We start from the raw sequence: 13,467 nt of genomic DNA on the forward strand, positions 1-13,467 counted from the left end.
TAAATTATGTATTATGATACATAATTTTTTTCATTAGGTTAGGGATCAGGAACATTATTTTATCTCCACCTTCCAGATGAAGAATTCAGATCTTAAAGCATGTAAGCTCTTTTGTATTTGAGCTTGTTGTAGAACACATAAAAGTCATACTACAGACATACTAGAATTCTCTGCAAAAGAATATGGTTAACTGGGGTTTAAGTGTATAACAACAGTCAAAAATAAGCGTTTAAATGGTTTCAGGAAACTAAAATGTATTAAATAAGCAAACTGAGGATGCAAGTAGCATAAAACCCTCCCAATTATGTTCCTGTTGCCTTTTTCTGTTCTTGTTTAGCACGCAATTAACAAATACACTACTTCCTCTCTGCTAACAGCCTAAGGAGCTTAAGCTGTTAATAGTGCTAGCACTGAATGACTTGAGTGGTACAACATTCCTGTCTTTATCTTTAAAATGACAACACGTGGGTGATTTACAACCCTCCTAATTCTTTTACAATCACTGGTCAAATGCACTGTGACCAATCCAACTCTACAAGATCACATAGGAAAAGAAATTACTGTACATAGGATCACATTATGCACCTTCACACTCCACTGTCAACCCAAATGCCTTGGAGAGCTGCTCAAACTGAGATAACAACTGAGCTCATGTCATATCCCTCAGTGTTTGTGAAAGAAACCTCTTAAAATTCTTGGGAAATGTTTCCCTTTTGCTATTCAAAGCTCAGAGTGGTGCACAAATATATGATGCATCATTTTTTTGTGAACTCTGAAAACAATGTACATATACCTGAGAGTGTCTGATTGAAAAATGAGTTCCCCCTCCAGTTATTCACCACCTTTCCCAATATAAAAAATATTCCATTTTAGTAACATTAATATTCATTTAAGTAACTCACATGATTGCAGGTTTTCCCTATTTGGCTTGATTTGGATGAAGTTAATGGCAATCAGAAAGACTATAATAAAAATAGATAGAAGGATCTATTTTTATATCAGAAGAAGGATCTTTTTATGTCAGAAATTAAACTTTTAAGTAGATTAAACCCAATAAATTGTAGATTCCTACTAAGAGTATTTTTCAAACACACAATGTTAATTGATTGCATATATGGGAAAAATTTCAACTTATAATCACTCATATTTATTTATATGATGATAGCAAGAAGTCATTGGTTAGGAACAGAACCCAGGCTATTGTTCAAACACAGTGGAGAATATTATCCCTATCTCAAAGAGGTAAATTGAAATGGTCATTATTTTTTGTGGTCTAAACTATCATTAAACTGTTTATATGTATATAGGAGCCTGAAATTTCCACTTGACAGGCCTACAGTCTGTACACATCTATATTTGGAAAGCTACAATAGACACAGGCAGCAGTTCAACCAGTCCAGTTACCAGATGTGCAGTTCCAGCAACTAGGACATGCCCCAGCCAAATAATGACTTTAGCCTTGGCCTGATGGACAGAAGGTGATGAAGCATCTCTAATGAAGTGGCTCACTCTGCATCTTTCCAAAGCAAACACAGCCAGCTCTGACTTCTTGTCTTCTTGTGCATGACCTGTGAGCATTACTGTAGATGTGTAACAGAAATAAGATCTGCTGAACCCAAAAACGCAATTAGCTATTAACTGAAGCCACAGAAGAACCCAGTTACTGCAGCCAGACACTCACCCAGCAGGGCATTGCGCCCGTTGTCATCTGGCAGGAATCTTTTATCCACAGCACACACTAAGAGGTGATCAGGTAAATTTGGTGACTTTGCACCAACAAGTAAAAATCCGGATGGCACCTCAATGTGTTCATTAGAAATTGAAACCAGTCTCAAATCTTTACCAGCCTGGCAGAAACCTAGAAAAAAAACCAATTCAACTTATTTTAAGTTGAAAAGATGTTTTTGTTTCCTGCTCACAGTTGTCTTTGTTAAAGGACTTCCTATATTTTTTATGAAAGCAAAACTCTTACCCACTGAGATCAAGGGCATACTAAAAGAGAATTTTCTTCCCTCGGTTTGGTCAGCCATAAACAAAATGCGCAATGAAGTTTCTCTTGGTAATAGTTTGTAACCTACATATTTATGGGACTACTATCATCACTATCATCATAACTTAGGTGAGACATTCAAAAAGGGAGAAAATAGGTCTCAAAATCTGGTGAATTTCACCAGCTTTTCCTGGGTTTTCAAATATTTTTTACACTTAATACACTTTAAGCAGGAAAGAGTGGTGATAAAGCAGTAAGAATTATCACACTCATTTTCGCAAATGCTATGCCTGCAAAGTCATCAATTTAAAGGCTATGTTGCCTAAGAGAACAGAAGTTCTGTCCTTGTGCCAGGCATTCCAACACAAATGCTTATCTGACACTGAACAAAGACCCTGTCAAACAGAAGAGTAACTGAGAGCCATCCAGCCTTATCGAGCAGGTAATGAACACTGACATTTTTAGGATTTTTATATCATATAGATTATCTCATTCTGACAAATTATAGGGGAAATAGCCCAAATTCTACCCTTTTCAGTAGGGCAAAGGCTTCTGACAGCACGGTTGGTATACTTACCATCAGTAGTGCAACATCCTTCTGGGGGAGGCTTCACCTGGTAAGAAACAGGAGGACTACTTGATTCTGAGCCTTCTTCTTCCTCCTCTTCTTCTTCTTCTTCCTCATTATCTGCTCTGCTGCCTGCTGCAAATTATCATAGCAAAAATGACTTGGACACCAGAAAATGCTGGCAACAAATCAGTGAGTGAACAGGGTGACCCAGCTACAGAAAGTATTACAGCAAACTGGATTCTCTTCTCTTGACAATGACTTTACTGTTGCCAACTCTTGATAGTTGTTATTCCTTAAAGCTCCAACTTCCAGTCATGCTTATGATAGAATGTCTTTCACCAAGAAAATAAAGATGTTAGCTCCTGTGCAAAAGAAGTTCAAAAACATGACTCAACTGCACCTGAAGTAAAAATAGAAAGAAGCCTCAACGTATTAATTTTTAAATCCCATTATTTTAATATAAGTGCACAATTTTTAGGGGACTAGCTTCTAATGCTTGATCTCTTGTGATCAAAACAGTGTAACTGTATCCTTTGTTTATAATATTAACAGCCAATAAAACCCAAAGCCATTACTTCTTGACACTTTAGAATGTCCTGGCTACAGTCCAAGTACAGAATTTATTAATTAGGCATTGACCATGTCCTTGGTTTTGTACAGGACAGTGAAAAAACAGTTCCTACTAGAAACTTGCTTCACCACAGATGATGCCATGACAAGAACACCTAATTCTCAGCCCGTCTGTCTCGTACCAGAATCCAGAGCTCCCAGTAATGCACCAACACTCCCTGTACAGTGTCAAGGAAAGGCAGATGCTCAGGAAAATTATTCACTCCAGCCTGTGCTTGGACTGTGCAAGTCCAAGAGGCACTATGGAGGTAGTACTGAATGCTGGAGAGGAATACATGATGTAAGCTTCAATTTTTAGAATGTGTTAGGTGTTTTCAAAGGGCTTTATTGCTGTGTGTTTCACCCCTTCAACTAGAGACTGGCCTCTTCTCTCCACCCAAAGGACGATGGCTTTTTCATGAATGATTCAACAACTCCAGCAAAACTGACCATACTGACCAATGGCTCCATCCCCTCTTCTGGCTCAGACACGCTCCTGCAAACGGGACAAATGGGGCAAGCAGAGGAGAGCAATTAACTGGAGAATGGGGAAGACATTTCCACAGACAGGACTGAGGAACATTTTACATACAAGAGAGACAGTGCACAAGTATTAAATGAACCCAGTGGGGTTTGTCTTAGGCTTGTAGGCTTCTAGGGGTGTGTAGGGACATGCCTGCAGCAAACACAGCAAGAGCTTCCACTGGCAAAACTGGGTCATGAAGGGATGCAGGTACTTGAAGACCAGCAGGAAGCTGAATAGCTGCTTGTACTTGGGCAAGTAAAAGAGCAGTTAGGCACTGAAATTACACTGTTGATTCAGGTTTTAGTCTTGAAACAGAAAAACAGTGAAGCAGAGCAGTCATCCTCCAAAGCCCAGTGACAACTGGACATAATCTCTTTGCTTGAATTGGCTTTGGGTCAGGTACTAAGAATCTCACAGGATATCATCAAGGATTTCTCTTTTCTTTCCTATGACCCTCCTCAGAATATCCTTTTATTTTATTGACAAAGTATTGCACAGTCATCTAGAAAACTACTATAGGATAAATGAGAGCTACAGAGGAGAAAGTAAATCTGGAGTCTAAAGATTTATCTGTCAAGGTCCTTAAGATTTACAGTCCAATCTAGAAGAGGATTTGAAGGGTACGTTTACTTTTGATCTCTGAACATTAAGCTCCAGTTGTGTGGTGCACATAACTAAGAACAGAACACTAAATACAACTATTTTAAGGGCATGGTCTAAAGACAAAAATGCTGCAATTGAATGAAGGGAAGAATGAAACTCTTCATCTATGCTATTTAAGTAAAGGGTAAGTTATGTGTTATGACATAACCGTGACTAATATCCAAATGCAATGCAAAAGGGCTGAATCCCTTCCTTCCTTCCTTCCTTCCTTCCTTCCTTCCTTCCTTCCTTCCTTCCTTCCTTCCTTCCTTCCTTCCTTCCTTCCTTCCTTCCTTCCTTCCTTCCTTCCTTCCTTCCTTCCTTCCTTCCTTCCTTCCTTCCTTCCTTCCTTCCTTCCTTCCTTCCTTCCTTCCTTCCTTCCTTCCTTCCTTCCTTCCTTCCTTCCTTCCTTCCTTCCTTCCTTCCTTCCTTCCTTCCTTCCCTCCCTTTGTGCCAGCTCTGACACTTAATGGAGCCTTTCCTGAGCCATCCCAGCTTGCTAACCAGCAAAAAATCCAACTAAGGAAAAAAATGTGACCAATTTCCTCTTTTCCTTTTGCTGGGTTTATGTACTAAATTAGCACAATGGAAGATCCAAAAGATGGCAAAATTCATGAAAAGGAAGGAAATGGGAATGTATGGATAGATGAAGAGAACAGAACAGGATATGTTTTATTTCCCTTTTGGATAGAGGTAAACTGTGAGGTTTGTTAACCATAACAGCTGATTTAAGAAAGAAATGGAAAATGGAAGTGGAGACTAAGAAATAAGAGAGCTACAGCATTTTCAGTTCAAAAGAGGAAAGAGTAAAAGATAAAGCACTCAAGCATGAGCTGCTGCCACCTGTAAAGGGTTTCATTGGCATTACACAAGCCCCCTAGGATGTCTCTCTGATTCAGGAGCCTCCTGGCCCTCAGAGCATAGGGATTCGTGTAGCTAGAAGTGGAAGATTCAATTTCTGACGAGGCTGCAGTATGTAAGAGCAGCCTGAAGACCTCTTCCACCTGAGGAACAACCTAGGAGGCACTCCATTATAGGTCACTTCAGAGTTCCCCTTGTCTGAAACTTTCATGAAAGGAATGCTTTCTGCCAGGCTGTTATGAGACTTTTAATTACACTTCATTCTGTTTCCATTAACTACAGTGAACACAGAATCAGCCCCTCAAGGTTTGCAAAGTTCTTTGAAAATCTTGAAAGAAAGAAAGAAACTACAGAAGTGTGAAATTGTACTTTTGTTCCTGAACAATGCATCTGCTCCTGTGCTATCTTTCCCAACTGATGTCATAATCAATTTTGTGACATCACAGCTACCATGGAACTTTATTAAATTCTTAGGGAAGGGTTTGATAGAAGGAACATTTTGTGCGGGGAATAAACAGCAAATATATTTAAACAATTATTGTATATTCATTATTTTGTCCTATATTAGCAAAAAAAAAAAAAAAGAAGAAAAGAGGAAATTATTAATGATGTGCAAGCAGATTTTTTTTTCAAGAAATATTCGCAGCTGTCACTGTGAGGCAATAGCAAAGACTTTAATCTGTGCAAAATACTTTTATCTGTTACTACTCCTTGGCCTGATTTTGTGTGTGTGTGTGTGTTACTGTGGACCTTTATGCATTTCTCAGTAACAGCAGCAAAGTATGACAGGGAAAGTAGGTGTGGACAAAAGACATTAAACTCCACCCTCTTGACAGAAATGACTAAATAATCAAATTATTAAACATAACCTTACACTACCATGCCAGTGTTATGCACACACCAGAAAACTCACTGGAAACCACGAGACCACCACAAGTAACAGACACCAAACTGCACCATGAGTTTGTTTAGCAGATCCATACAGTTCATTTAAACTGCATTACTGAGAAAGCAGCCTTCTGTAAACACACACACAAATTCAGTGAGAAATCCTATTTGTTAAATATCAACTTGTGCAGGGTTTGTGAGAGTACGCATCCTAAATTTTACCTTTGCAACCACAGAATAACTACAAATATTATGCCTGAAGTAATTATAAACCATCTCAAAAGCTAAAAAATATTTCTGCTGTATTTGTGCACATTGAAAATCAGTCTTAGCATATGTGTTTTACAAATCTATTATGGGTTTTCTACCATTTACTGCGTGACTTTGAGCAGTATATAATAAATTATAGGATAACAGATTTCTTTTCCAAATCTCCAAAGACTTCTCACAAATGTAATGGAACAATTCCTAGAACTTCAATTTACATGTATAGATGAATCTGAGCAAGTGGCTTATTTTTTTCAAAATAAAAGACAGTGCATTTTGTATTTTTAATCCAATTCTAATGCATATATATTTGCAGCTCATAAAAAAATCCAAATAAAAACTTATGCTTTTTCATATTATTATTTAAAATGTGTATGCTGGGCCATGGCTGAGTAAATAGCAGAATTGCCTTTGACAGAAATAGAAATTCCATTTTTTCCTACCTTCCAATGATGATAGTTGCTGTTCAGCTTCCAAATACAACTGAGAAAAGATTGGTCTGGGAACTAAGTTGTTTGAGCGGAGAGAGGCCTCGATGGAATTATGCAACACTTCTTCAAACCGTGTTGTCTTGAGCTGGCCAGCGTAAGAATTTCCCATCTTCTCCAAAAACAAACAAACAAAAAAAATAAAGGCAAAAGAGACAGGAAGAGAAAAAAAAAAAAAAAGAAAGAAAGATTTTACAATTTAAGCACTCAGAACTCCATCACTGCATGCTGATACCAGGCTCAACATTTCTCATGAAAGAGAAATGCTCCATTGTCCACAAAGAAAGGCAAAGAACACTGACTGCAGCAGTCACTGAGCAGATCCTGCTGGTAAATTACAGGAAGTTATCTAAGAGTAACAGCTTTCTCTAATTCAGCAGAAAGGCAGCAAGCTTTGGCACCTTCTTGAAAAAGTGATTAGAAATCTGATTCAAGTAATTCCTTGATTTATATAGCAATTGAGGAGAGGTACTTTCAATAGTCATTGGTCTATTGTTAAACAGCCTTTCTATTTCAAGCGATTTGAGCAGAAAAATGATCTGGGCAATAGCACAGTTTTGTGTACTTTTCTTTGCAAGGTCCATCATGGCTGAACCTGGCTAAAGCAGTTAATTTCTTTCAGAGGTGCTGTCTCATAAATAATGTAACATTGCTGTAACCCACAGAGGGTGAAATATAACTTTTACTTTTCACCCTAAACAGTATTTTTCCTTGTAAAAAACAGCACCTTTTTGCTTCTTTTTTTTTTTTTTAATGAAACAGTATCCATCCACATGCATTGATATTGCATTCACTTATTTATTAGGACTTTACTTTTAGTGAAACCATGTAATTTATTCAATCTGTCACTGAGCAGGCAGTCTATTCCAGCTGAATATTCCATGGAATTAACTGACACCTACTTTCTACAGGGAACACAATGAACTGATGTAACCAAAAGCCATGTCAGCTTTCTTTCCCTATTACAAAGTAGCTCTTGCCCTGGGCCCCATGTCCTTTCCCTCCTCAAGTAACTGTGAATAGAAAGCATGAAACGCTTCCTGTTTGTGGCAGTAATTCCTAAACCCTGAACAGCCCCTCCTCAACCCTGGATGCTGCTTGGGAAATTCCCCTGTTGAGAAGCATCCCATAGGAATCAGTCAAGCAAAAGGAAAACCACTGTGAAACCACATACTGCTTGTCATGGGAAAAGGGCTTTGAAGGGAACAACATACAAACTTGTTGATTTGGATATCCTTCCATGACTTTGTAAAGCATATTTTACATATATAATCATATTTTAGTGAACTTGTTTGTATCATGTTAATACTGTATAGAGAGTATAGCTAGTACTACATGATATAAAATTGCTATAATAGATATATACAGTATTAACAGAACCATAATGAGAACAATAAAACAATGGAGGCAGTATTGAAGAAAATTATTAAACTAAAAGAAGGCACTACTAACAAAATATTCATGTGTATACACAAAATCAGAGGAGTTGCACTGAATAGTACTAATGTATCCATTTAGTAAGGGGCAAACAGGAAGATGCAAAGCCTATTAGAGATGTTTACTACTAGTATGGAAATCAGGCTGCATCTTCTCCTCCAACACAGAAAGCTTCTCACAGTTCCCATCCCACACTGGTAGGAACCCTTTGGATCCTTTTGAGTATTGCTTCCCCCTACACCAAAGGCAGCTGAAGAGAATGAGAAAAGCCTAACATCAGAAATGTCCTTAACAAGCTTTATCAAAGGTATATGCAGGAAACCCCAGGTCAGCTCTGAAATTAATTATATCCAATGCTGAATGCTTGCTCAGGATTTACAAGTGGTCAGAAGAGAAATCTTGTATTTAATCCTGAGGATGGCAGAAACCAGCATTTTATCAATGTGATGTTACAGATAAGGAATCAGTTAAGATTATATTATTTGTGAAAGAGGCAGGTTTTGGAATTCTGTGCAACACAAGCATGTTTGTTTGCTTATTAGGCAGCTTATTTAATTTTGTGAATGGGTTGTTAAAAAGAAACAAAAATACACTTTCTGGATTTGTAAGATCTCATGTGTTTGTGTGATCTTAAATCATAGTGTAAACACAATCACATACCCAGCAACCTATTTTGGAAGATGTGATAAATATTTTTTAGCCATTTTTTATCATCAAACACACACCACTGGAACCAGAAAATGGGCATTACAGGAGCTTTTTTGCCAGCACTAGTCTCTGCTGTTCAGAGCCCCGCTGACTCTCAACCACAAAAGAAATTACTTCTCCAAAGCAAACAAGGGAGAAACCATTTCACACTAGCTATAAGACAGTTGTCATCCCCTCTTTTCTTTAGAGCTGCTCAGACTGTGGTCTCTGAATTGACAATTGCTGACTCCATGGCATCAGGAAGCAAAAACTGAGTCCTGTGTCCCTGCTTCAATGACCTCAGCACTGATTTATGTTTCTCTTGGGTACAACTGAGTGCCATAGGCTAAACTTGCAAATGCTTGTGAAAGTCCAAGACATGCACATAGATGGTCTACTAAAAAATCCCCATACACTGACACAGAAGGATGGCCCTCAACCCCATCTACTGATAAATCAAAGGGCATCTCGCTGTCACATGGTCAGTTTCCATGGAGAGCATGCAGAGCAAAATACTTGCCAATATAAGGAGGAGAAAAAAAGGCAAAGAGCTGGACCAGGAAGAGCCTCATAAAAGCATGATAAAAAGACAAAAAACACTCTGATCCACTAGGGAGCCTAAGAAAAAATTGCAGGCACAAATGAAGCAGGTCAGGACAATGCCTTAGAAATCCATGGATAATGCTGGCAAAGAGAGATGCTAAGTCCAGGCATCTAAAAATGTGAGCTAAAGTTTGTTAGTCACTTAAAGAAGCATCTCAAATTCCAAATAAAGAACTACCAGCATTTCAGTGGTAAGCAGGGACTATGTAATTAAAAAAATGGGGACCTTCTTAAGGGTGAATGTCTGTCACGGTTAGAATCAACTTCAAGTTCAACTGCAGTTGAACTAGTCAGGGCTTAAGAAAACCTGCTATGAGCCTGCCCTCCCCTGCTGTGATTTCAGTAAGGAGTTCCCTCAGCCAGGAGAGCCATGACAATGACTGGCCACAGCAAGAGAGGGCGATGGCCAGGAGCAGGAGGACATTCAGGGCCAGCACCCAGATCACACAGGGAGATCTTGTGCACAGTGGAACAGACAGCAGCACTTTACTGACTTTTTGCCGTGAGAAGCGCCAGTGTTTTGTGAAGACTGAAGGTCTAGCACAGCAATTCTGGACAAAATTAATCCTACACCTAGGACAGACTGAGTATCCTAAGGAATGCTATGGACTTTAGAGCATGGCAAGTAATCCAGGGCTTTTAACAACTCCCATTGAAACACACTGATAAATGAAGCCTGCCCTCAGCAGAAACTGAGAAAACTAAAGAGTATATGTGGGCTGTGTTATGTTGACTTAAAAAAATAATCAGGGTAATTAAGCTGTAAATTAGGAAATTAATCTGGTTGATTACTAAGAAATTCAGCCTTAGATACAAGTTACAAATTGTTACAGGTGGGAATGATTCATATTAAGTTGCAAGATTTTTGCATTATGCAACATAATTTATACTGCTACTTGATTATATTAATCCTTTCATTATTGCTTTTTAGCAGTGAATTTTTTCCCCGTTTCAGCAGCCAGCCTTCATTCTTTTGAAACAGTTTAACAGAGTACTTTCTATTGTATCATTTCTAAGAGGAGAATAGCAAGATGCTCTCATGCTCTCCAATAGAATTTGCTATCACTATGGCAAAAGACAGTTTTTTGCTTGCATAGAAAGAAAGGATTTGTTTGCATGGACATGGGATTTAGGTATCTAAAAGGCTATCTATCAATTTTTTTCTGCGAGGAGGGAGAAAGCGTTGTTTACTGCAGGTTAACAATTTGTTAACAGAATAGGACCAAAAAAGTTCTATCATCCTTTTACCCTTTGGATATAATTATATTTATTGAGTAACACCTAAAATCCATCAATATTTGTAAAGATCAGTAAAGTCTCTACTGATCAGTCTAAGAAAAAAGAAATCTTAGGGTAGGGACGCATATGTAAATATGACTATAAGAAGAAAAATAAATTTGGAGACAGCACAAAACTGATTCTCTTCAATGGTAGCAATACATCCTGCAAAATCCTCCTCGTGGATTCAGTCCAGCCATGAAACATCACAATTTACTCCTTTATTTTCATGAAGCTATCTGTAATTACAGTGTTATCTCTAGCTTTGGATTTGGAAGGATAAATTATTTTTAATCTCCTATATTAATGTCTATATTAATGTCACATGTGGAAGTGATACTGTGTGGTATTTATTTCCCACAGGTTACATGAAATCTACTCCCACAGGATATATAAAATTCTTGATTCAGGAGAACTAAAAGACAGTCTGATTTTCAGCCCCCACAAGACACAATAAAGTATTATATGTTGTCTTTACTACTAGTCTCAAAATAAGGTTACTCCATCCAAAATGCCCTTCAGGAACAGTCACTGGTCCATTGTGACTCCTGAAGTGTGTCTGGGAACTACTGAAGAGAGGGAGTACAAGCACCAGAGTTATGCCATGACATTACAACAGAAAATTGATTTCTGGCACACAGAAATATCTCCTTCAATTGTTTCATTTAGTAATACAGCTACAGACCATCTGGGCAAAGAGAAATTAAAAATTATTCTTCCAGAAATCAACCTAGTTGTTCATGGACCACAAAATTATCACTTGTAGAAGCAATTTACAAAGCTTTTTCTCTGTCAGTACAAAACCACCTAAAAGCATTGTAAAGAGATGGATTATTGCCAATTTCTGAGAAAAATGCTAGTTTCTGGAAGTCAAATCTCTTTCCTCACTATTCTGCCAGACTGACTTGGCAGTAAGAGAGAGGGGAAAAAAAGGGCTCATAAGATTGATGTTTATAATATAACACTGGAGCGTGGGAACCATCACCTCATTTGAGATTACTTCCAGACCAACATTTTACAAAATGATTTTCACCAAAATCTTCAAGAAAGGTTTGATTTTTGTCTGTTAGTCTTACCCTGAAAGAGAAATTTTCAAGCTTCAAAAGACGCTAAGAAATGAAATTACAATTCTTTCCTGAGCCCAACTCTAGCAATATCAACAATAATAAAATCAGTAGTCATTTATGGATCTGTTGATTGAAATCCACTTCTTCAGGGAAGTAATTTATTCCTCAGCAGTAAAACTGTCAGATGAATGAGAAGTCTCTAGTCATTCCGTGTTTCACATATGACAAAAGTTTGGCAGTTCAGTAGACCCCATTTGGCCTATTACATTTTAAATGCAACATAAAACCTTTAAATAAAACCACTGTTACCTTTGCCAGAAATTCTAGCTCATTCTCTGTTACCAGATCTTAGAACTTCCATATGTCTTGTGGACTTATATAAGAAATGCTATCTAAACACCAGTCCAGATTACACTTAATGGTTTCCAAAAAATTTGGATAGAAGCTCATGATGAAACACAGAGACTCTGACTGAGGTTGATGACAGGTCACAGAGAACTTAATCCTACCACCTTTACACAGCCAAGAACAATTCTGCTGCTGCTTCCATAAAACAAATATACTGTAACAAGACTAGTAAATGTCTCTCTACCCCTTCTGTTCACCTTCTGTTTGCTTTTAATTTTTATCTGAGCTCTTCTTTGATTTTGAAAATCAGGCTGACTGCAGACAGGGATTTTCTCCCGCATCAACAATGAGATGATTTCCTCCCCTGACTCATGTTTCCAAGCAACAGGATGTTGGAACAAGAGCACAGATTGAAAGGTGTCAAGCCCTTTTTTTTTTGGCAACTCTAGATTCCAAGCCACATTCCTTATATTAACCACTGAAATCAGTTCTCTCACTCACTGCACAAGTAAATAACTGGGAAATGTCTGTATTCTCAGGAGATTGTTGCAGAGATTAATACAGACACTTTTGCAATGAAATTCAATACAGGAAAATTCCCCCACCTACTGAAAAATCAAGTCCATTTCCTAAATATAAAAAAGGATGAAAACAAACTTGGACAAATCAGTGTTAAACCACCTTAATAAAACACTATAAAAAAGCTATTGCTTTCTTTTTTCTTCAGGCAGGAAGTAAATAAATTTTGTTAATGGATCATTCTTACTATGGATTTATTTCACATCCATTTTGGCCATAATAAAGACAGCTTTAAAAAAAAGTGTTTTCTTATTTTTTTTGCTGAAATTTTTCAACTGCAAATCCAATAAGCATTACTTCTGAGTGTTCATTTTTTCAATTTAAATACTATAATTCATGCAGGGAACATATGAATGAAATTAAATGAATAATTTCTATAGAAAAAGGAAAAAATAATTTCCTGATATGTCTGGAAAAAAAAACAACAAAAACCAAAACAAAACAACAAAAAAAAACTTCTCATAAAAATTCAACTTTACATTGAACAACAACAACAAAAAAAAGCCTGACGAAATCCAGAGCAATCTAAGTTGTCATAAACTCATTTAAATATACAGCTGTGCTAGGGGACCTGGACTAAGGTATGTTGGCAATTTAATGACAAGGAATCCAAGCTGGGACAGCCT

General features: G+C 37.6%; 1 protein-coding gene across 1 annotated transcript in view; it reads right to left on the reverse strand.

Moving 5' to 3' along the window:
- The window catches only part of GREB1 (growth regulating estrogen receptor binding 1), an 87,342-nt gene that overhangs the window by 47,936 nt on the left and 25,939 nt on the right, over nt 1-13,467 (reverse strand). Inside the window, exons 2-4 of the mRNA XM_066547204.1 lie at nt 6,798-6,954; nt 2,568-2,693; nt 1,682-1,858 (exon numbers count right to left, since the gene is read on the reverse strand). Coding sequence (XP_066403301.1) covers nt 1,682-1,858; nt 2,568-2,693; nt 6,798-6,954 — 460 coding nt within the window. The remainder of the gene's footprint in view (nt 1-1,681; nt 1,859-2,567; nt 2,694-6,797; nt 6,955-13,467) is intronic.

The sequence above is a fragment of the Molothrus aeneus genome, chromosome 3, assembly GCF_037042795.1.
Source record: "Molothrus aeneus isolate 106 chromosome 3, BPBGC_Maene_1.0, whole genome shotgun sequence".
Classification (NCBI taxonomy): domain Eukaryota; kingdom Metazoa; phylum Chordata; class Aves; order Passeriformes; family Icteridae; genus Molothrus; species Molothrus aeneus.